Raw genomic sequence first — 16,728 nt, 5'->3', positions numbered from 1 at the left:
CTGGTGCTGGAATCTGAGCTTCCCCCGCCCTCTGTCTCACTGTCTTTCCCTGTTATCTGTTATGGTCAGCACGTTCTCTATGTTTGTGCACAGGGAACCTGGAAGCCGGTGGATCTCCAGGAAACCACTAGCCAGTGAAACCATTTAATTCTGCAAGCAGTCATGTGCTAACACGTGGTAGGACTCACAAAGCAAGGGACCTGCTTCCAGGAGTCACACTCCGTATGACTCTTTCCCAGATGCCACCCAACGCAAGGTTCTGCTCACTCTCCAGAACCCCCAGATGACTTGATGTAAATCTTTCCATGTCTGAGTGCTTGTTGCTTCCTTCCTTCCTCCCTTCCTCCCTTCCTCCCTTCCTTCCTTCCTTCCTTCCTGACAAACAACAACTCACATTTATCGAACATTTAGTAATTGTGCCGGGTACTGTTCTCAGCACTTCACAGGCATGAAGGCACTTAATCCTGAAAAGGATCCCATGATATCGCATCCATATGATGAACAGACATGTCCGAGGAGGCTCAGAGACAGAATCAGACAATCAAACTCTGTTCCTAACTGTGGGAGCTGAGGGGGGATAACACGAAGAAAGCTGGTGCAAGGGCAGCCACTATGGTCCACGTGTAAAGTGAAGAGGAAGCTGATCAGCCGAGATGGGAAGGAGGCACACAGGACAGCAGTGATAGAAAAGTGTGGCCCTGAGTGAGTGACCTTGGGGGCTTTGAATCCATTTATCTCCTGGCAGCCAGGGAGGTGTTTTCAGAATCATAAATTAGATCAAATAACTTTGCGTAAATTTCTTCAATAACCGCTCATGACATTTAGAATGAAGTCCAAATATAATGAGTTTCTAATGTTTTATCATCTTAATCTCAGGCACTTTCCGCTTGATCCCCTGCTATGCTGCACTGGTTTTCTAACAGGTTTTCGAACGTGCAAGCCCCTTCCCACTACAGGGCTTTTGCACCTGCGATTTCAGCCACCTGGAAAACTCTTCCTCCGTAACGTGCATGCCTGATTCCTTTTCTTATCCTCCAGGTCTCTGCAGAAACGTCCCCTCCTTAGAAGCACTTCCCTCGACCATACCACCTAAAGAAGGTCCCTCACTTGACATTGTTATTGTCTGTCCTGGTTCGTTCCAAAAACACTGACCGCAATTAAAATCATTTTACTTAACTGTTTACTGTTGTTTATATACTAGCCCCATGATCTCAACTCTGATCACTGAAAACTGAAAACAATTCAAGGTCTCGACCCCACAAAGATTCCTACTTAACTGGGCTGCAGTGGAGCCTGGATGTGAATTTAAAAGCTCCCCAGGCGATTCAATGTGTCCCCAGCCAAGGCTGAGAACCCGTGCAATAGACTGTGAGCCTCGTAAGAGCGGGGATCATGTCAGTATTACCTGATTAAAGCTTGAGGGACATTTATTGCATGAATACATAGAGAAGAAACGAAACAGCAACTGTTTCCCAGTAGTGACTGCGGTTCCAGTCTATGTGTTCCCCTAAATGCACCCCCTTTTCCTTGAGGCAATTTGAGTACAGTTCCATTTCTTAGAATCAATCCTTCCCTCCACCCTAAGACCACCCCCACCACGGAAAGACTGGAGCCCTTGGTTTTCAGTGCTGGGGCGGGGGTGAGACGGCAGCCCGACCACGTCAGGCTTCCATAACCTCCAACCACAAGGCCCTCTCTCCCTTCTCCATCAGACCAGAGGGCGAGCAGCCGTGAGGGGCCAGCATGAAGGGCGGGGCGCATCTGCCATACCTGTCCATGGAGAGCTGAGCGACCAGGGTGACATCCGTGTTGTCTGACGCGGGCTCATACTCATAGTGCAGGAAGTACAGGTGGGTCCGGTGGACGGTGAAACGCTCTCGCCGGAACTCATAACACAGGTCGTCCTCATCCAGCTCCGAGAGCTGCTTCTGGAGCTGAAAGGTAGGACAAGGGGCTTGGGACCGAGAAGGAATGCCCTGCCCTCCCCTGAGTTTGTCACCATTGGACGTTGTTGACCGTCAAACACAGAAGGACAGGTTTCGCTATTTTCAGGTTCCTCTGCCGTTTAATTTCAAAAAGTCTCCGATGATGGACAGCTCTGGCATTATTTCTCAAGGTGTGAGTGATGGCAGATGACTCCATTCATCGCCACAGTTCTCCACCCCTCCCCAGAGCCCTGCCCCTTGTCATGTGACTTCCAGTGCTGCTTTCTGAACAGGCAGAGCCTACTTCCCTGATGCTTGAATCAGGGCTGGACCTCAGGGGGACTGCATGTTCACCCTGCCTCCACCATGGTCAGGGCGACACGCATGGGCTAGATGGCAGGAGGTGAGACACCTGGAGCAGGGCGCAGGGTCCTTAACTGGCCCACACAGAGGATGGAGCCCAGCTAAGATGGGCAGAGCTGCCTCAATAAATACTTCTTATACTCGTACACCACTGAGGTTTTATGGGTTTGGGGCAACAGGTGACTGATAGGGTGTCACTGGCTTTTTGTGTGAGGTGCTTCTTTATTATGTGAGCCTGGCACATGTATGAGGGGACAGGTAGCCCCTGCCCACTAAATGCTCCTAGCATTCTCTGAACAGCCAGGTCCAACTCCAAGTACATCCACGTCTTCTGAAATGCCACTTGGAGAATCACTGAGACCCAGTGATCGACGAGACAGCCTCAGCTATCTACAACTTTTAAGTGTTAAAAAGGATGTCATCAGGGATACTCCTGAGCTTTTCAAGCCCCCTCCCATGTGCTTGCCTATCTGAAGAGTACCACGATGCCATCACTGTAAGGCCAGAAATTAGAATTCTCATTTCACCTAAGATCCTAGGAGCCAAGTGGCCCCTGCTGCCCTGCAGGATTAAATCCAGATCCTCGCTGACAATCACACTCTCTCCCTGGCCCCCACATACTCTGTACTTGCACCAGTGATGTTCTGTGTCCCCAAAACCTGCCTTTCCCTCCATGACTTTGCATACGTTCTTCCCTCTGACACGCCCTTCCACCCCTCACCCAGTCTTCTCCACCTGGGTACCTTTTATTTACCATTCAAGATTCAGCTCCTCTGTGGGGCCTTTGCAGGCCCTGCCAGCTAGCGTGGGCCCACTTCCTCCCTGCTCCAAGAGGCACTCAACCCGCAAGGCCACGAAAGCACTTGTCAGCTTGAGCTGAAATTCTTTACGGACAACTTTCCCGGCGAGGTTGTGACACTTCCCTCTGGGACCCCAGCACCGTGCTGAGTGCATGACAGGAGCTCAATATTCCTGTGTCACACGCGTGAGAAATATCTGCGGCACACAGAAGCTTGGGACCACTGTGAAGTTAAGGCCTGGCCTTCTAATTTGCCTTCCGGATTCCTTAATGTTATGCACAGAAGGTGATCATTCTTAAGTCATTATTGGTTCCAGTGTTTGCCGTTCACGGGTCTGTGATGATGGAAAAGGTTTTGGACAGCAAACCAGCACACGCCAGGCTCCGAGCAAAGTTCTGGGCACACGTGATTCCCCTTCCTGAGAGCCTCCCTGAGGCACGTGCAGCCTCATCTGATAGTTGAGAGAGCAGTTTCAAGGTCTCGAGGTCACTCAGGGAGGCCAAGCCTGGGTCTGTGTCCCTCCACCACCAGCTGCCTCTCCAGCAAAGAAGCTCATTCAGTAACCGCAGCACAGCGGCCGAGGTTACTGGGTCCATCTCACTCCTGCCAGCGAAATCTTGGGTGAGCATGCGAATTACTTAACCCTTCTGAGCTCCAATTTCTCCCACTGTCAAATGGGGATAATAATAGTCACTACCCCAGAGGATTGTGGGAAGATTCCAACAGACTCTGCATGTAAAGAGTACAGTGTTTGGAGTGAGGTAACGACTCAACAGACACTGTCTATTATCATGGTTGTTATTATTACAATTAGCAAAGGGAGACACCTGGGCCCCTGAAGACACCTAGGTGGGTGCTTTCTGTCCTCAAACATCACCTGAAAGAGATGGTGGGGCAAGGGTCTGGAGGGCAGGGAAGGCAGGGGCTGGTTGGGCCCGGTAGTCCCTGTTTCATGAGTGGCAGGGACAGTCCCCATCCTTTCTCCCTGAGGAGCCCACATAAGCCTGGAAACCACAATGCGTCCTAGGAGGATGCCTAGCCAGCTGATACTCTCCCTCCCTTGCTCACCCACACTGCAAAAGAACACATACAGTTAATCTCCTTCAGAGAATAAACATCTGCAAAGTTCTTTGCAAAAGCAAGGTTTTTTGTTGTTTTGCGGGGGGTGGGTTGTTGTTTTGTGTTGTGCTTTTAATGTGTTGACAGCAGTGCATGGCTCCCAGGTCAATGGACAGAGGACTGGGAATGTGAGGACGCGTGCATGTGTGTGGCCAGGCACGTGTGCATGGAGAAAAGGGTCCTTCTCTAGGTTTCAAAGGAGACGTTTATCATCATGTGAAAAAGAAAGAGAGTAACCAGAACGGGAAGGATGCACGTGTGGTTGGGGTTTCTCTTCCCCTCTGTACGCACACAGGCACACACTCTTGAGTTGGGGGAAAATGATATTCTGAGGTAAACGGCCCCAAGAGCCATTTTCTGAAAAGCACCCATATAGGGGGCTCCTAAAGGCAGGAGCTGTACCCCATCCATCTGTGAATCCCCCGAACCTAGAACATCTAGAGCAGGAGTCGGCAAACTTTTGAGATGGAAGAGCCAATCCTGCCCCTCACAACAATTTAAAAATTATTCGAGAGCCATAAAACAAATGAAATCACTGTTATGTGAATACTATCCTTTAAAAATTTTATAAATGAAACTATGATAGTTTTGTTTTCATTTTCAATTTTACGTCAGAGCCACATGTACGTACCCAAAGAGCCGCATTGGCTTGCGAGCCACAGTTGGCTGACCCCTGGACTAGAGTATTCTGTGGGCTCAATAAGCCTGTAATAGATGTGCTCATAGCCACTGCGTGTTAAGAAAGGGAACAGTGACCAATGAAAGGACTCCCGGAACTACCAAAGTGTGGCCTGCCCTAGCGGGGAGGGCCTACCAGCAATCCTGGGGGATACGTGGCCTGTATCTATGAACTTCATGGTACCAATAATGTGGTTCAATGGCATCCACATCCCCAAGTCACCTGTGGCCATCCCAGTGCTTAAGGGGTAGGGTTCTAAGGAACACTGTCTACCAACCACACTGGATATTGTGGAAAGCACATCAGGTATGATGTTAGACATATGATGTCAGAATTGTGGGGCTCCGGACCCACGAGCTGCCTTCCATGAGCTTTACTACATTTATTATCAATAGAGTTATATTATCAAAGGCTGCATCTTTGCTTAGCTAACATGGAAGAAGTGCCTACTATGTGCCAGGGGCAGTGCCACATGTTTGTCAGGTGCACTGCTTTATTAATTTAATCCTTCAGCACCCATTTCCATTTTACCAAAAAGGAAACTGAGGCTCACAACTTTTCAGAAACCTGCCAGTTACACGGCTAGAGAGAAGCATCCAGTCTTTGGACCTCAAACCAGGGAGCTTTTCACAACACAATTACTTCTCTCCTAGGGGGCGGGGGGGATGGATGGGAGGACCAAATGAGCTGGTGGAAGATATACAATGCTCCATGAACAAAGCAGGCCATAAAAATGCGTATGCAGTCTGATCCCAATACAGCAAAAAGAGAAACAAGAAAACCACATCGGAGAACAGACCAAAGGGAACACATCGCAGCGTTAAACAAAGCTTCTTCTACGTGCTGGCCTCACAGATGAATGTTATTGGCTTCTTTCTACTTTCCTGTAGTTAACCAACTCCCCGTAATTTTCTCAAATGAGGAAATGCATGCAAATGTGCTTTGTAAACTGTAGAGTGCTACACAAACCTAAGCAGTGTTGCCACGATTACATTATGTACCTTTTCAAGTTCTAATCTAGGACTGCTTATTGCTGACGGCAAGGCTGATGTTATCTCCAGGGGGAAGGCTCGGAGCAGCTAAAAACGGCCTCCTTTTCACCCAGGTTACTGGCGATTTCTCCAGGGAGACATGGAGCCAGAGAGGGGCTTTCGCCAACAGGACCCGAATGCTACCGCACTCCATTCCCGCCACAGGGAGAAGCAGGGGGCTCCTGACAAGCAAGTCACAGAAACAAAAGACTGATTTCTCTTGAGATAAAATGCATTTGCTAAATTGCTTCTCTGGGCAACCAGCTGAGGCAAAGGGAAAGTTGGACTCTGGGGAAAATGGCCCTTTAAGTGGTTTGCATTTATTTCTTCCCATCCTTAAGGACAGTGGGCCTAGATGGACCTCTGAGCTGCCAGAGGTGATGGCTGAGGAGTCAGAGGGGTTGGGAGTATGTCCTCTGGCCTGACGGACTTCTGTTCAAAGTCAGGAGGAACCAGAGAGATTACCGGGATAACCGGAAGCTGAGACTGCTCCCTCTGACACTCATGTTATGTTCTGCGTGACCTTGAGCGACTCACTTCTGCCATTTCACAGCCAGACAAGGCGTGTCGGTTTCAGAACAGAGCTCTCGAGGGTCATGTGCTCACTGGCCAGGTAATGTGCTGACAGATTGCAGGCACGTTCTCATTTAACACTCACACCGACTCTATGGGGTAGGGGCTACTATCAGTCCCGTTTCAGCGCCTCAAAGGTTGAGCCGCTTGTTCGAGGCCACAAGGTGAGCAAGCAGAGCAGCTGAGATATTTCCTCCCGGCGTACGTCCTCCGAGGTCTTGCCCATCATGAAGTTAATCTCTGGGGCTCTGTCCAGGTCTAACGCTAGATGGTTCTGTGACTGTAGGGGACTGATGCGTGGGCTTGTCTCGGTGGCACAGACCTTCTGTGTCACCAATATTCACGTTCCCCTCTCTTCCTGGGGTCACAGCCAGCCTGTGTTTCCAACCTTCCTGCAGTTTCGGGTACCTGTGTAGCCAAGCTGTAGTCGGTAGAATATGGGCAGATTCTGGCTGACAGAGAAGCCATGTTTCAGGCTGTCTCCTGCACCGTCCTCACTCTGTCAACCAGAGCAAAAACACTCAGGACAGGAGTCCCAAGCTCCATGGAGGGCAGAGCCACAAGACGGAAGGAGTCTGGGACTCTAGAGAAAAACCACCTGCCAATCAGGAGCACCCATGTGGACTATTCGTGAGTCATACATACACTGCTAGCAGGTTGGGCCCCTTCTGTAATTGCTTGTAGTCCCTTAACTAACACGCCTACTTGAACTAGACAGTAAGTGATGGAGACAGAGTACAGTGGACCAAGGAAGGCATCTGTCTGAAGCCCCCAATTTCTCCTTGTGACACTTCTCCTTTTGATGCCTTAGAACAAGTGGTAGAGCCATCTGGTGGGCAAAGTAACACTCAAGAATATTGCTTTGTATGTTCATCTTCCTTTCGCTTTTCAGTGGCTTGGAACTCCATTACTTCCTCTGCTTTCCCTGGATCTGTATGAGACAGACAGGGCTCAGCTGATGGATAAGGCAGCTGGGTACCAGACACAGGCTTAGAGGAGCGGAGGCTCTAACTCCCATCTCCTGAAACCTCCTTAGGGCTCTCTCCTGTGGTTTCCATGAAGCAGTTAAGTTTTATTAAACCACACAGGTACAGAAGGATTACAGCTCACTGGTTGCCTGCTGTGTGTATTAATCAGCAAAGTTTCAGGAATCCAAACCAGCTTTTTTTTTTCCAACCAAAGAAACCCAACCATGGGCCACTTTCATTCTTTTGCGGGATAGGAGAGGCATGGGCTTGGGTCCATTCAGCAAAGGTTCAGCTCTGCCCAGCTCTGACCGAGACTCGGAGGAAACAAGCAAAAGTCCTCTCCCTCCTGGGTATGGGGATGAATTTGTACCGCACACACAATGAAAAGGCCCTTATTTTATGCCAAGACCTGTGCTAAGGATGGGGAAGGAATGCCAGTTTCCATATTTAAATGGTTCATATAGTCTGGGTGGGAGGAACAAAGAAGCAAATTAATAATTGTAATACTGTGTATTCATAATACAAATGAAACTTAATTTTGGAGGGCACGTGCTATGTGCCACGCTGATCTAAGCTCCTGACCTGCCTTCCCTTATTTGGTCCTCATTGAGCCCATCAGGTAGGACTAATTATGATTCCCATTTCACAGATGGGAACACTGAGGCACAGAGTTTCAGGAAATGGCCTACAATCCCATCGTTAGTATTCCTAAGGTTTTTACAGGGGGTAGTTTTGCTCCAGAGCTGCTCTCTCACGTACGGCACAAGGAGCCAGTGCGTGGAGGAGGAGAGGGCAGGCAGCTGCTGTAAAGACGCAGGGTGCAGAGCACCTGGCACGTCTGCAGAGATGACAACCGGAGCCGAGGGGCGTGACAGAGGGGTGTGTACAAGTTGGAGCTGGACAGGAACAAAGCACACGGGTCACAGTGGCATCCGTGGTGCCATTATCTACGGAGGACGACCCCGGCTCTTTTCATCCCCTCCCCTGGCCTCCCAGCAAACACTTTGGTCCTTTAGGTTCCAGAATGTAGCACGCTGGTGGGAGGTCACTGGAGGCCGGCCGGGGGCAGCAGCCTGTCTTAGGGCTCCGGGCTCTGCTGCCCACCGTGTGATTAAAAAGCTGGTGACATGTGGCTTGCACGTGAGAGCAATAATACATTCTGGTTTCCCTCTGGGGTTTCTCTGGCACACAGCTGTTTCCACAGAGCCATCTGTTCCCTGGCACCGCCGAGCAGCGATGCTGTAAAGTGTTTATAGAATCTGTTTATATGTGTCTTATTTTTAACTTCTAATTGAGCCATGGTGATGCTGTTGTCTTTTCAGCTTAGTGGGTTCAGTGTCAGGGGATGGGGCCCCGCAGGCAGCCCACCAGCCTTGTCGCAGGAGGGAACTGAGCTTGGAAGCCCTCCTCTCGGGGGCGACAGGGATCTCAGAGCAGCTGGAAGGGAAGGCATCCGGGACAAGCTTTCTGGCCAACGCTGGTAACGAGACCGCATATGGCTGGCAGCACCTGGCATGCCTTAACCCCTTCCACCCTCAGCCTGGCCTGGGTTTCTCTATGGCCATTTCATAGGTGAGAAAACTGAGGCTTGTGGAAGGTGAAATTTATGCTCAGATCTAGTCCTGGGGTCCGGTCTTCTGATTTCAAGCACAAGAAAGCACTTTCTAGCATATCACACATGCTTCAAAAGGTCTTGTAATAGTTCATTTGTTCACCCAAACTTGCTAAGCATATACCAGGTGCCAGGCATAAAGATCTATTGATGAATAAAACAGACACAAATCCACGTAGTCACAGAGCTTTCATTCTAGTGGGGGGCAGACGTGATGGACAAAACAGGTAAGTCAAGAATATGACCTATCGATTGGTGGTAAGTGCTACAGAGAAAACTAAAGGAGTGAGCCCTGGGAGAGAGAGTGTGCCGGGGGAGGGGTGGGGGCAGGTATTGCAGTTTTATATTGGGGAGTAATGCTGCTTGGCTGTGGGTCATGCTCAATACCAGTTCCACGCTGCCACCAACCCGTTCCATGATTTCAATTCTCTGAGCCTCCATTTCCTCTCTATAAAATGGAGATGACAATAACTACCTCGCAGGGTTCATGAAAGCAAGACGATTATACGCGTAAAAACAACTGTTGCGTTGTCGGAAAAGTCATGACATACGTATTTTTCCGTTTTTTTGTTGCAAAAATGCGTCATGACTTTTCCAACAACGCAACAGAAGAACCGCTGAATGAGTTGTAGTTACGATGACATTCATTTTAAATATGGAACTACATCCACCTCAGAAGCGTGGCCTTGCTTTGTCATTTTAGAGTTAGCTAGACCTGGTTTCAAATTGAGGCCCCACCCCCTAAGCGTTGTGTGACTTTGGGCACGTAATGCCTCTCCTCTGAGCTTTGGTTTCCTTATCTGTGAAATGTGATGTGAGTGCCCACCTCCCTCGATGGTGGTGAAGAGTGAAGTTGTATTTCCTTCTCTTTCTCTGCAGGAAATCTCCAATTGTCAACGATTAGAAGCAGCAGAGAAAGGCCTTGGAACAGCACAGAGAGCTATCCCAGTGCGGCGGAGACTAGAGTGATTCATGCCTGGGACAGGGCTGCCCAATAGGCTTCAGCATCTCCACGGGCATCGCTTGGAGGCTGGTACTGGTTCCTTGGAGTGCCGTCTTGGAAAGGATACTGGGGTTGGGATGGAGCGTAGGTGGAAAGAGTGGGCCATCGATTAGTGATGTCTGCTGTGGTCAGGGGATAAGGGAGCTCTAAGTTTGAAGACATTGTCTATTGACTTACAAGTCCATATAAATGCAAAACCTATTGGGTGTCCAGTCTTTTTTCCCCCCTGTTTTTCGGGGTTTTTTTTGCATGTTTGCCATGTTTCATAATTTAACTTCTAACATGGGAGTGGATAATTCCTTTGTCTTTCTGACTTCAACACCATTGGCTTTTCTTTTCTTTTCTTTTTCTTTTTTTTTTTTTGGGCTGCCAGGGGAAGGATGAATGGGGAGCTGAGTGCAGGAAGGGTTGTCCTGAAGCTGATGAACTGAAAGTGACAGCTGTCAGAAAGGGATCTGCAGAATAAGCAGCGTATACTCCAAGGCCATTTCCTGCCAGGATAAACAGCCTTTTCCCTCCTCTGGCCAATTCCTGCCCTGTCAGTCTACTCTGTGCGACCTTAGTCATTGAAAATTGTAAATTGAGTTTAGTATACTTGGGTGACTAAGGGAAGGGCATGTACTTTAGCAAGATCCCCACCCCGATCGGTTAAAATATATATATTTTAATGGTTTTGCATTGAAAAAGGGGAGCATCCTTCAGCTAGAAAATTCCCTTAGATGGAGGAAGGCGTCCTTAATGCCGAAGCATCACTCCATGAATACAGCGCTCAGGGAGCGTGGCATGTTTCTGAGTAACACACTGCACAGAAACACATCCGCTCTCTGCCAGGCTGTCAGGGACAACAGGGGGCGTCCTCAGTTTGCTCCAGGGACAGGACTCAGATGGATGGATTCCTTACAGCAGGAAGGTTTCAACTCAACATGGGGAAGAAAGGCTTCGCTTCTGGAGCTTTCTAGCAGCGGAGTAGGCTGCTGGGGGGGCTGAGCTCCCCGTCTCTGGGAGGATTCCAGCAGAAGTCAGATGCAAGCCTGCTAAGGATGCTGTTAGGGGGTGAAGAACTCCTGTGACTATCTGACTGTGTCCTAGGGTTTCTCGGATATGCTACAGGGGCTGGGTTGCTGAGGAAAAGGGAGAGAAATGCTAAGGTATAGAATTCTAGCCTCCACGACCATTTCAGTAAAATAATAATAACTAAAGCCTACTGGATGCTTTACTGAATTACACAAATTAACTTACTGGTCCTGGGAGAGATGGCTGGACGCACCATGGGACAGGAGTGTCCCATCAGCTACTGCCACTCTACAACCCTGTGGGAGCCTGATACCCCGCAAATCAAACTCTAAAATGGGGGCCTGCTCATCGCTTCTTAGCTCCTTGCTGATGAATCCCCTGACTTCCTGCATTTATTTATTCTCTTGGCAGCAAGACCCACCGTGTCCTCTTCTTCCTATCCGCAGTCTCCTAGTTGGTGGAGAGCCTTCTGGGATTACTTGACCTATAGTAAATGTGACAGCCCTCACGAGGTTCAGAGACAGAGATCTAACAACTCTCTAGGTTCCTCTCTCTGCCAGGCCTTCCTAGAAGGAAAGTTAATAAAACCTGAAATCCATTTGTGGCATAACAGGCTGTTATCAGATGGGAGGGCGTTGTGGCGTGCGTGTGCGTGTGTGCATGTGTGTGTGTGTGTGTGTGTGTGTGTGTGTGTGGTAAACAAAAAAACCGCATCTCAATGCACACGATGTTCCTTGTGCTGAGTCCTTTTTTTCCAGTGTTTAACATAAATTATCCATGAAACTCTATGACAAAGGCATCACTGTCCCCATTTATCAAGTCGTCACCCTGAGGCTCAGAGCATTCCTATGGCTTCTCTGAGGTCATGTGACTCTGAAATGAGTATTCTGGGATGACCAGAAAGCTCACCGTGAAGAAATTATAAAAATGCAATAAAGAACTTTCCAGCTCTTTCTGCTCTCACATTGTCTTTATTTGAATCTGAATGCGCCACGCTTGAGTTTATCTCTGGTTTCCATTGCGTGTGCTGCTGCCTCCCCCCCAAAAAGAACTTTCCATACCCCTCACTCCTCCTTAGTCATCCTCTAAGTCTCACCTCCCCCAGGAAGTCTTCCCTGATGCACCTTCTTCCTCCTAGTGTGTGCAATGCTCTTCTTGTGTGTTCTCAAAGCCCCACTGCCATCCATGCATTTATCACACACCCCTGGCTTGTCCGCACCCCTCACGAGACAAGCTCTGTGAGAGCCAGGCTTGGGTCTGCAATGCTCCCTCTGGGCCGCTAGCCCTGCACCTGGCGACTGTTTGAATCACTATAGGTCAAGTGGCTGAATGAGTCTCAAGACTTAGTGCCATTGGAGCCATTTCCCATCTGGGATCTGCAGTCCAACGAAGAGGTTCCTGACTTCATTGCTTCGAGACTACCACCATCTGTGCACTTGTCACAGCGCTAATGACCTCTTCCCACTGAGCTGGGAGCATCCAAGATCTTGCCCTTTCTCTCTGGTCGTGTTCGCAGATAAGGCTTGGTGGGCTGCCAAGGACCAGGAGGTGGGACTGGGGGCCACAGAGACCCCATGCCAGGGGTGTCAGGTTGCAAACCCTCTCCTTGTCCTGCCCTTGCCCCTGCAGCCTGGCTTGGCCAGAGGAACCTGGCTGGAGCAGGACACGGGGACCTGCTGTCTTGATTTATGAGTGCCAGTTGCACCTGCTCCCCTGTTCCTAGTGCCCACAGAACAATCCATCTATGCTCTCCCTCCCGCTGCTGCTGCCCTCAGGTCACCCATTGTCGCCTTTTTGCCTGGAATGTGGCAACAATCTCTAAGTGGTCTCCCTGCCTCCAGTCTTCTCCCTTTCATCCTATTCTCCACACAGAGGGATTTTTCTCAAATGTAAGTCTGACCAAGATGAAAGCCCAGTGGTGGAGTCTAAGCTCCGGAGCACAGCCGCGGCCCTTCCGGTCAGCTTCATGCTTCGCGCCTCCCCCAACGTGCCCGTGCTCTAGGACACAAGCTGCCAGCATGTTCTCTGTGAACTCTGTACGTCTTCCTCTGCTCTGCCTTTATTCATTCAGGTCATTCAATAAGTATTAAGTGGTTATTATGTGCTTGCTTCTATCCTGGGGGAAGGGACCCACCCCTGAGGTGTAGAGTATAGGCAAAGTCCCTAATCTAATGATCTTTTATATTCAGGTCTTGTCTTTGGGGAAAAAAAAAAACCTAGGAAACAGCTACCTGAACTAAATAATTGTGGGCAGTGCATGTACTCTGGTGAAAAGAAAATAGGGCACATCAGAGAGATTGGCAAAGGGCTCCTTGAGGCTGAGGAGGGTCAGGGAAAGTTTCTGAAGGTGTCACATCTGAGACTTTCAGACACGTAGGGGCAGGGTGGTGCAGACGGAGGGAAAGCAAGCGCAAAGGCCCTGCACCTGGGATGCAGAAGGAACAGAAGAGGCTGTGGGCGTGGCTCCTGCAGCGTCAAGCGCAAGGGTGTCTGGGAAGACAGCTGTGGTAAGCGCTCAAGGAAGGCCGCTCTCTCATTCATGGTCCTCGCTGAACCCGGACAGATTATCCTCTTCACATCTCTAATGCTTGTTCCATGGCAAAGCAACTTATGTCCAGGGACTGGGTCAGCCTGTAATTTCAACCCCAGTGCCTTTTATGGTGCCTGGCAGATGGCTGGCATACACATGTGCTCATTGAGCAAAGAAATGCAGATTCCGAGAAGGGCCACGAAGGACTTCTCCTCCCTCCTCGGCCCACCAGGGGAAGCTGGTGGTAGGAAACGCTGGTGAGTCATTCATAAAGGGAGTCCCACTTTGTAAGACACTGACAGCGCATCGGGGAACCCCTTGATACGATGACTAATTGATAGTTTCATCCTGCACAGCTTTTTACCAGCCTCTTCCACAGAGGGGAAAAAAAAAAAAAAAGAGGCAGGAGAACAGTTTTATTTAGCGTTTGGAAAAAAACTGCCGAATGGGCACTCAAGTGTTGATGATAGTGACAAATACTAACTTGAGTAAAGAGAGCTGGCGGAAAACCCGAAAGAACAGTGTTTGTGGAAACCTCTAAATGCTTCCCAGCATCTGAGACAGACTTCAAGTGCTTAATGGGTTTCTGTCCTCCATTGCCAGTGATAGAAAAGGGCAGACACTGAGAAAGGCACCTGGGGTGATGCAGAGAAAAAGGCTGGAGCTAGAGGTGGCCCTGTGTGACTTGGTGGGCTAAAGGCTGGGGGCTAAAGGACAGACAGCCGCGGTGGCCTTGCGAGCAGCTATCCTGATACAGGTCAAGGTGAGTGCGTACCTCCAGACCTTCCACAGGTGGCCTCCCCTGCCATTGGGAGCCTAACAGGTTTCTCATGACATCCAAGATAAGAATATAAACAATAACGATGATAGTGATAAAACTAAATTCTGACTCTTTAACCCAGCTCACAACATCCTTCCGGTCTGACTCCCGCCTCCCTGCCGCTCCGCTTCACCCATTGGTCCTCTTCCCCATCAGTCCCTGGGCACACAGGCAATCATCCTTCAGTTCCTCACATCAAACCTGCCCTGCCCCAGGGCCTTTGCACCAGCTACTTTCTCCACTAGGAAGTACTTCCTTTTCTCCTCAGCTTTATTGAGTCATATAATTGATACTCAAAGAATTGCACGTAGTTAATGTACACCACATGGTGAGTTTGGACACTTGTATATACTCACATTACATCATCACAATCAAGGTAGTAAATATGCCCATCCCCCGCAAAAGTGTTTCTGTCTTTTCGTGTGTGTATGGTAAGAACCCTTAACATGAAATCTACCCTTTGAAAAAAATTTTAAGTGCACAATACTCTGTTGACGATAGGCATTTACTCATCCTGTACATGTAATTTTACGCCCACTGAACAACTCTCTCTACTCCCCCCTACCCCCCAGTCCCTGGTCACTACCATCCACTTCGTCCACTTCTCTGGTTTTCACTATTTTAGATGCCTCACGTATGAGACATCACGCAGTATTTGTCCTTCTGGGACTGACTTATTTCACTTAGCACGATGTCTTCCAGGTCCATCCATGTTGTCACAAATGGTTAGATTTCCATCTTTTTAAAGGCTGACTAATCTTCTATTGAGTGTATACCACATGTGTTTTATCTATTCATCTGTCAGTGATGGTTTCATGTCTTGGCTATTGTGAATAAGGCTGCAGTGAACATGGGGGTGCAGGCATCGCTTTGAGATCCTGATTTTGTTTCCTTTGCATATATACCCAGAAGTGGAATTGCTGGATCATATGGCAATACTATTTTTAATTTTCTGAGGAACCGTCACACTCTCTTCCACGGCTGCATGGTTTTACATTCTACTGACAGTGTACAAGGTCCCAATTTCTCCACATCCTTTGCCAACTCTTGTTATCTTTTGTTTTTTGATAATAGCCTTCCCAACAGATGTGAGGTGATTATCTCATTGCGGGCTTGATTTGTAATGTCCCAGATGCTTTGCCCTTCTAAAGCTGACTCTTTCTTATACTCAGGCCTCAGATTAAATGGCACCTCCTCAGGGAAGTCTTCCCTGACCCCCCAAACCAAAGAGGCTGCTCAGGGCTCACTAATATGTTGTGTGGCGCACTTGCCACTGGCTGATAATTTTTCCTAATTTTTCGTGTAGTTATTAACTGTGTCTCCCCACTAAAATACAAGCACCATGAGAGCAGGGACCACTGTCCATTTTAAGTGATGAGGCGTCAGTGCTCAGCATAAGGTGATCCTCAGTGAATGTCACTGACTGAGTGAATGGACCAATTTCCTCTATGTCTAATACTAAGGGTCAAGGAGAGGGCAGGGGACAAATATTCATCAAGTATCTAACGCATGGCAGACGCGGAGCTAGGTCCTTTACATGCAATTTCTCACTTGCCTCAAAGCCTCCCTGTAACAGTGTTTCATCCTCATTTGACAGTTGAGGAAAATGAAGCACAGAGAGGCTGAGTAAGTTGCCTGAGGTCACACAGGTGGTAACTGGCAGGGATGAAAGTCGAACCCAGGTCAGCCTGATTCCACATGCCCTGTTTTTCTGCTACGATGTGCTACTTCCCCACATCCTACTCCTCAGAACTTCCAATCAGTCTCAGCTTTGCTCCTTGTTTGCTGTGTGACTGTGAGCAACCCTGCTTAACCTCTCCGTGCCTAAATTTCTTCAGCTCTAACTTGGGGGGGAAGAGGGGGAAAGGGTTTCTCTGAGCATCAAACAAGATATAGCATATGAAAAAATGATAAACAGTGAAGAAGCCGGAAAGTACAGAGGCTGGCTATGCCTGTGGCTGCTACCTAATACTCTTCGCCCATGCTAAGCGCTACAGGAGCCCGCGACCTGGGAACATCTCTGGTGCTACCCCACGCACTGACCACACGGAATCCCGGGTCTCCCGTCGGGGTGCCATGTCCACAAAGACCCCAGACTTTCCTGCCTACGCAGAGCCCCTTTATTGTTGCTTCACTAGTGTTTTTGCTCATTTCGATTCCTCGGCTTGGAAACTCCCTTCTGACGTCACCTAGTCTAGGCCAGGCGTCCCCCCTCCGCATCCCCAGTGATGAGCATGGAAGCCATCTGCCTACGTGCCCGCCTCCCTCGCCAGACGGTGGACTCCCAGGGC

At 49.2% G+C, this 16,728-nt stretch overlaps 1 protein-coding gene across 1 annotated transcript in view; it reads right to left on the bottom strand.

Annotated features, from left to right (window-relative positions):
- The window catches only part of LARGE1 (LARGE xylosyl- and glucuronyltransferase 1), a 491,262-nt gene that overhangs the window by 34,493 nt on the left and 440,041 nt on the right, over positions 1-16,728 (bottom strand). Inside the window, exon 11 of the mRNA XM_019642580.1 lies at positions 1,771-1,934. Within this exon, the coding sequence (XP_019498125.1) occupies positions 1,771-1,934 (164 nt within the window). The remainder of the gene's footprint in view (positions 1-1,770; positions 1,935-16,728) is intronic.

Source organism: Hipposideros armiger, unplaced genomic scaffold (assembly GCF_001890085.2).
Source record: "Hipposideros armiger isolate ML-2016 unplaced genomic scaffold, ASM189008v1 scaffold_71, whole genome shotgun sequence".
In the NCBI taxonomy this organism is placed as follows: Eukaryota; Metazoa; Chordata; class Mammalia; order Chiroptera; family Hipposideridae; genus Hipposideros; species Hipposideros armiger.
The sequence above is the reverse complement of the archived record's forward strand: the minus strand, read 5'-3'. Positions and strand labels throughout refer to the sequence as shown.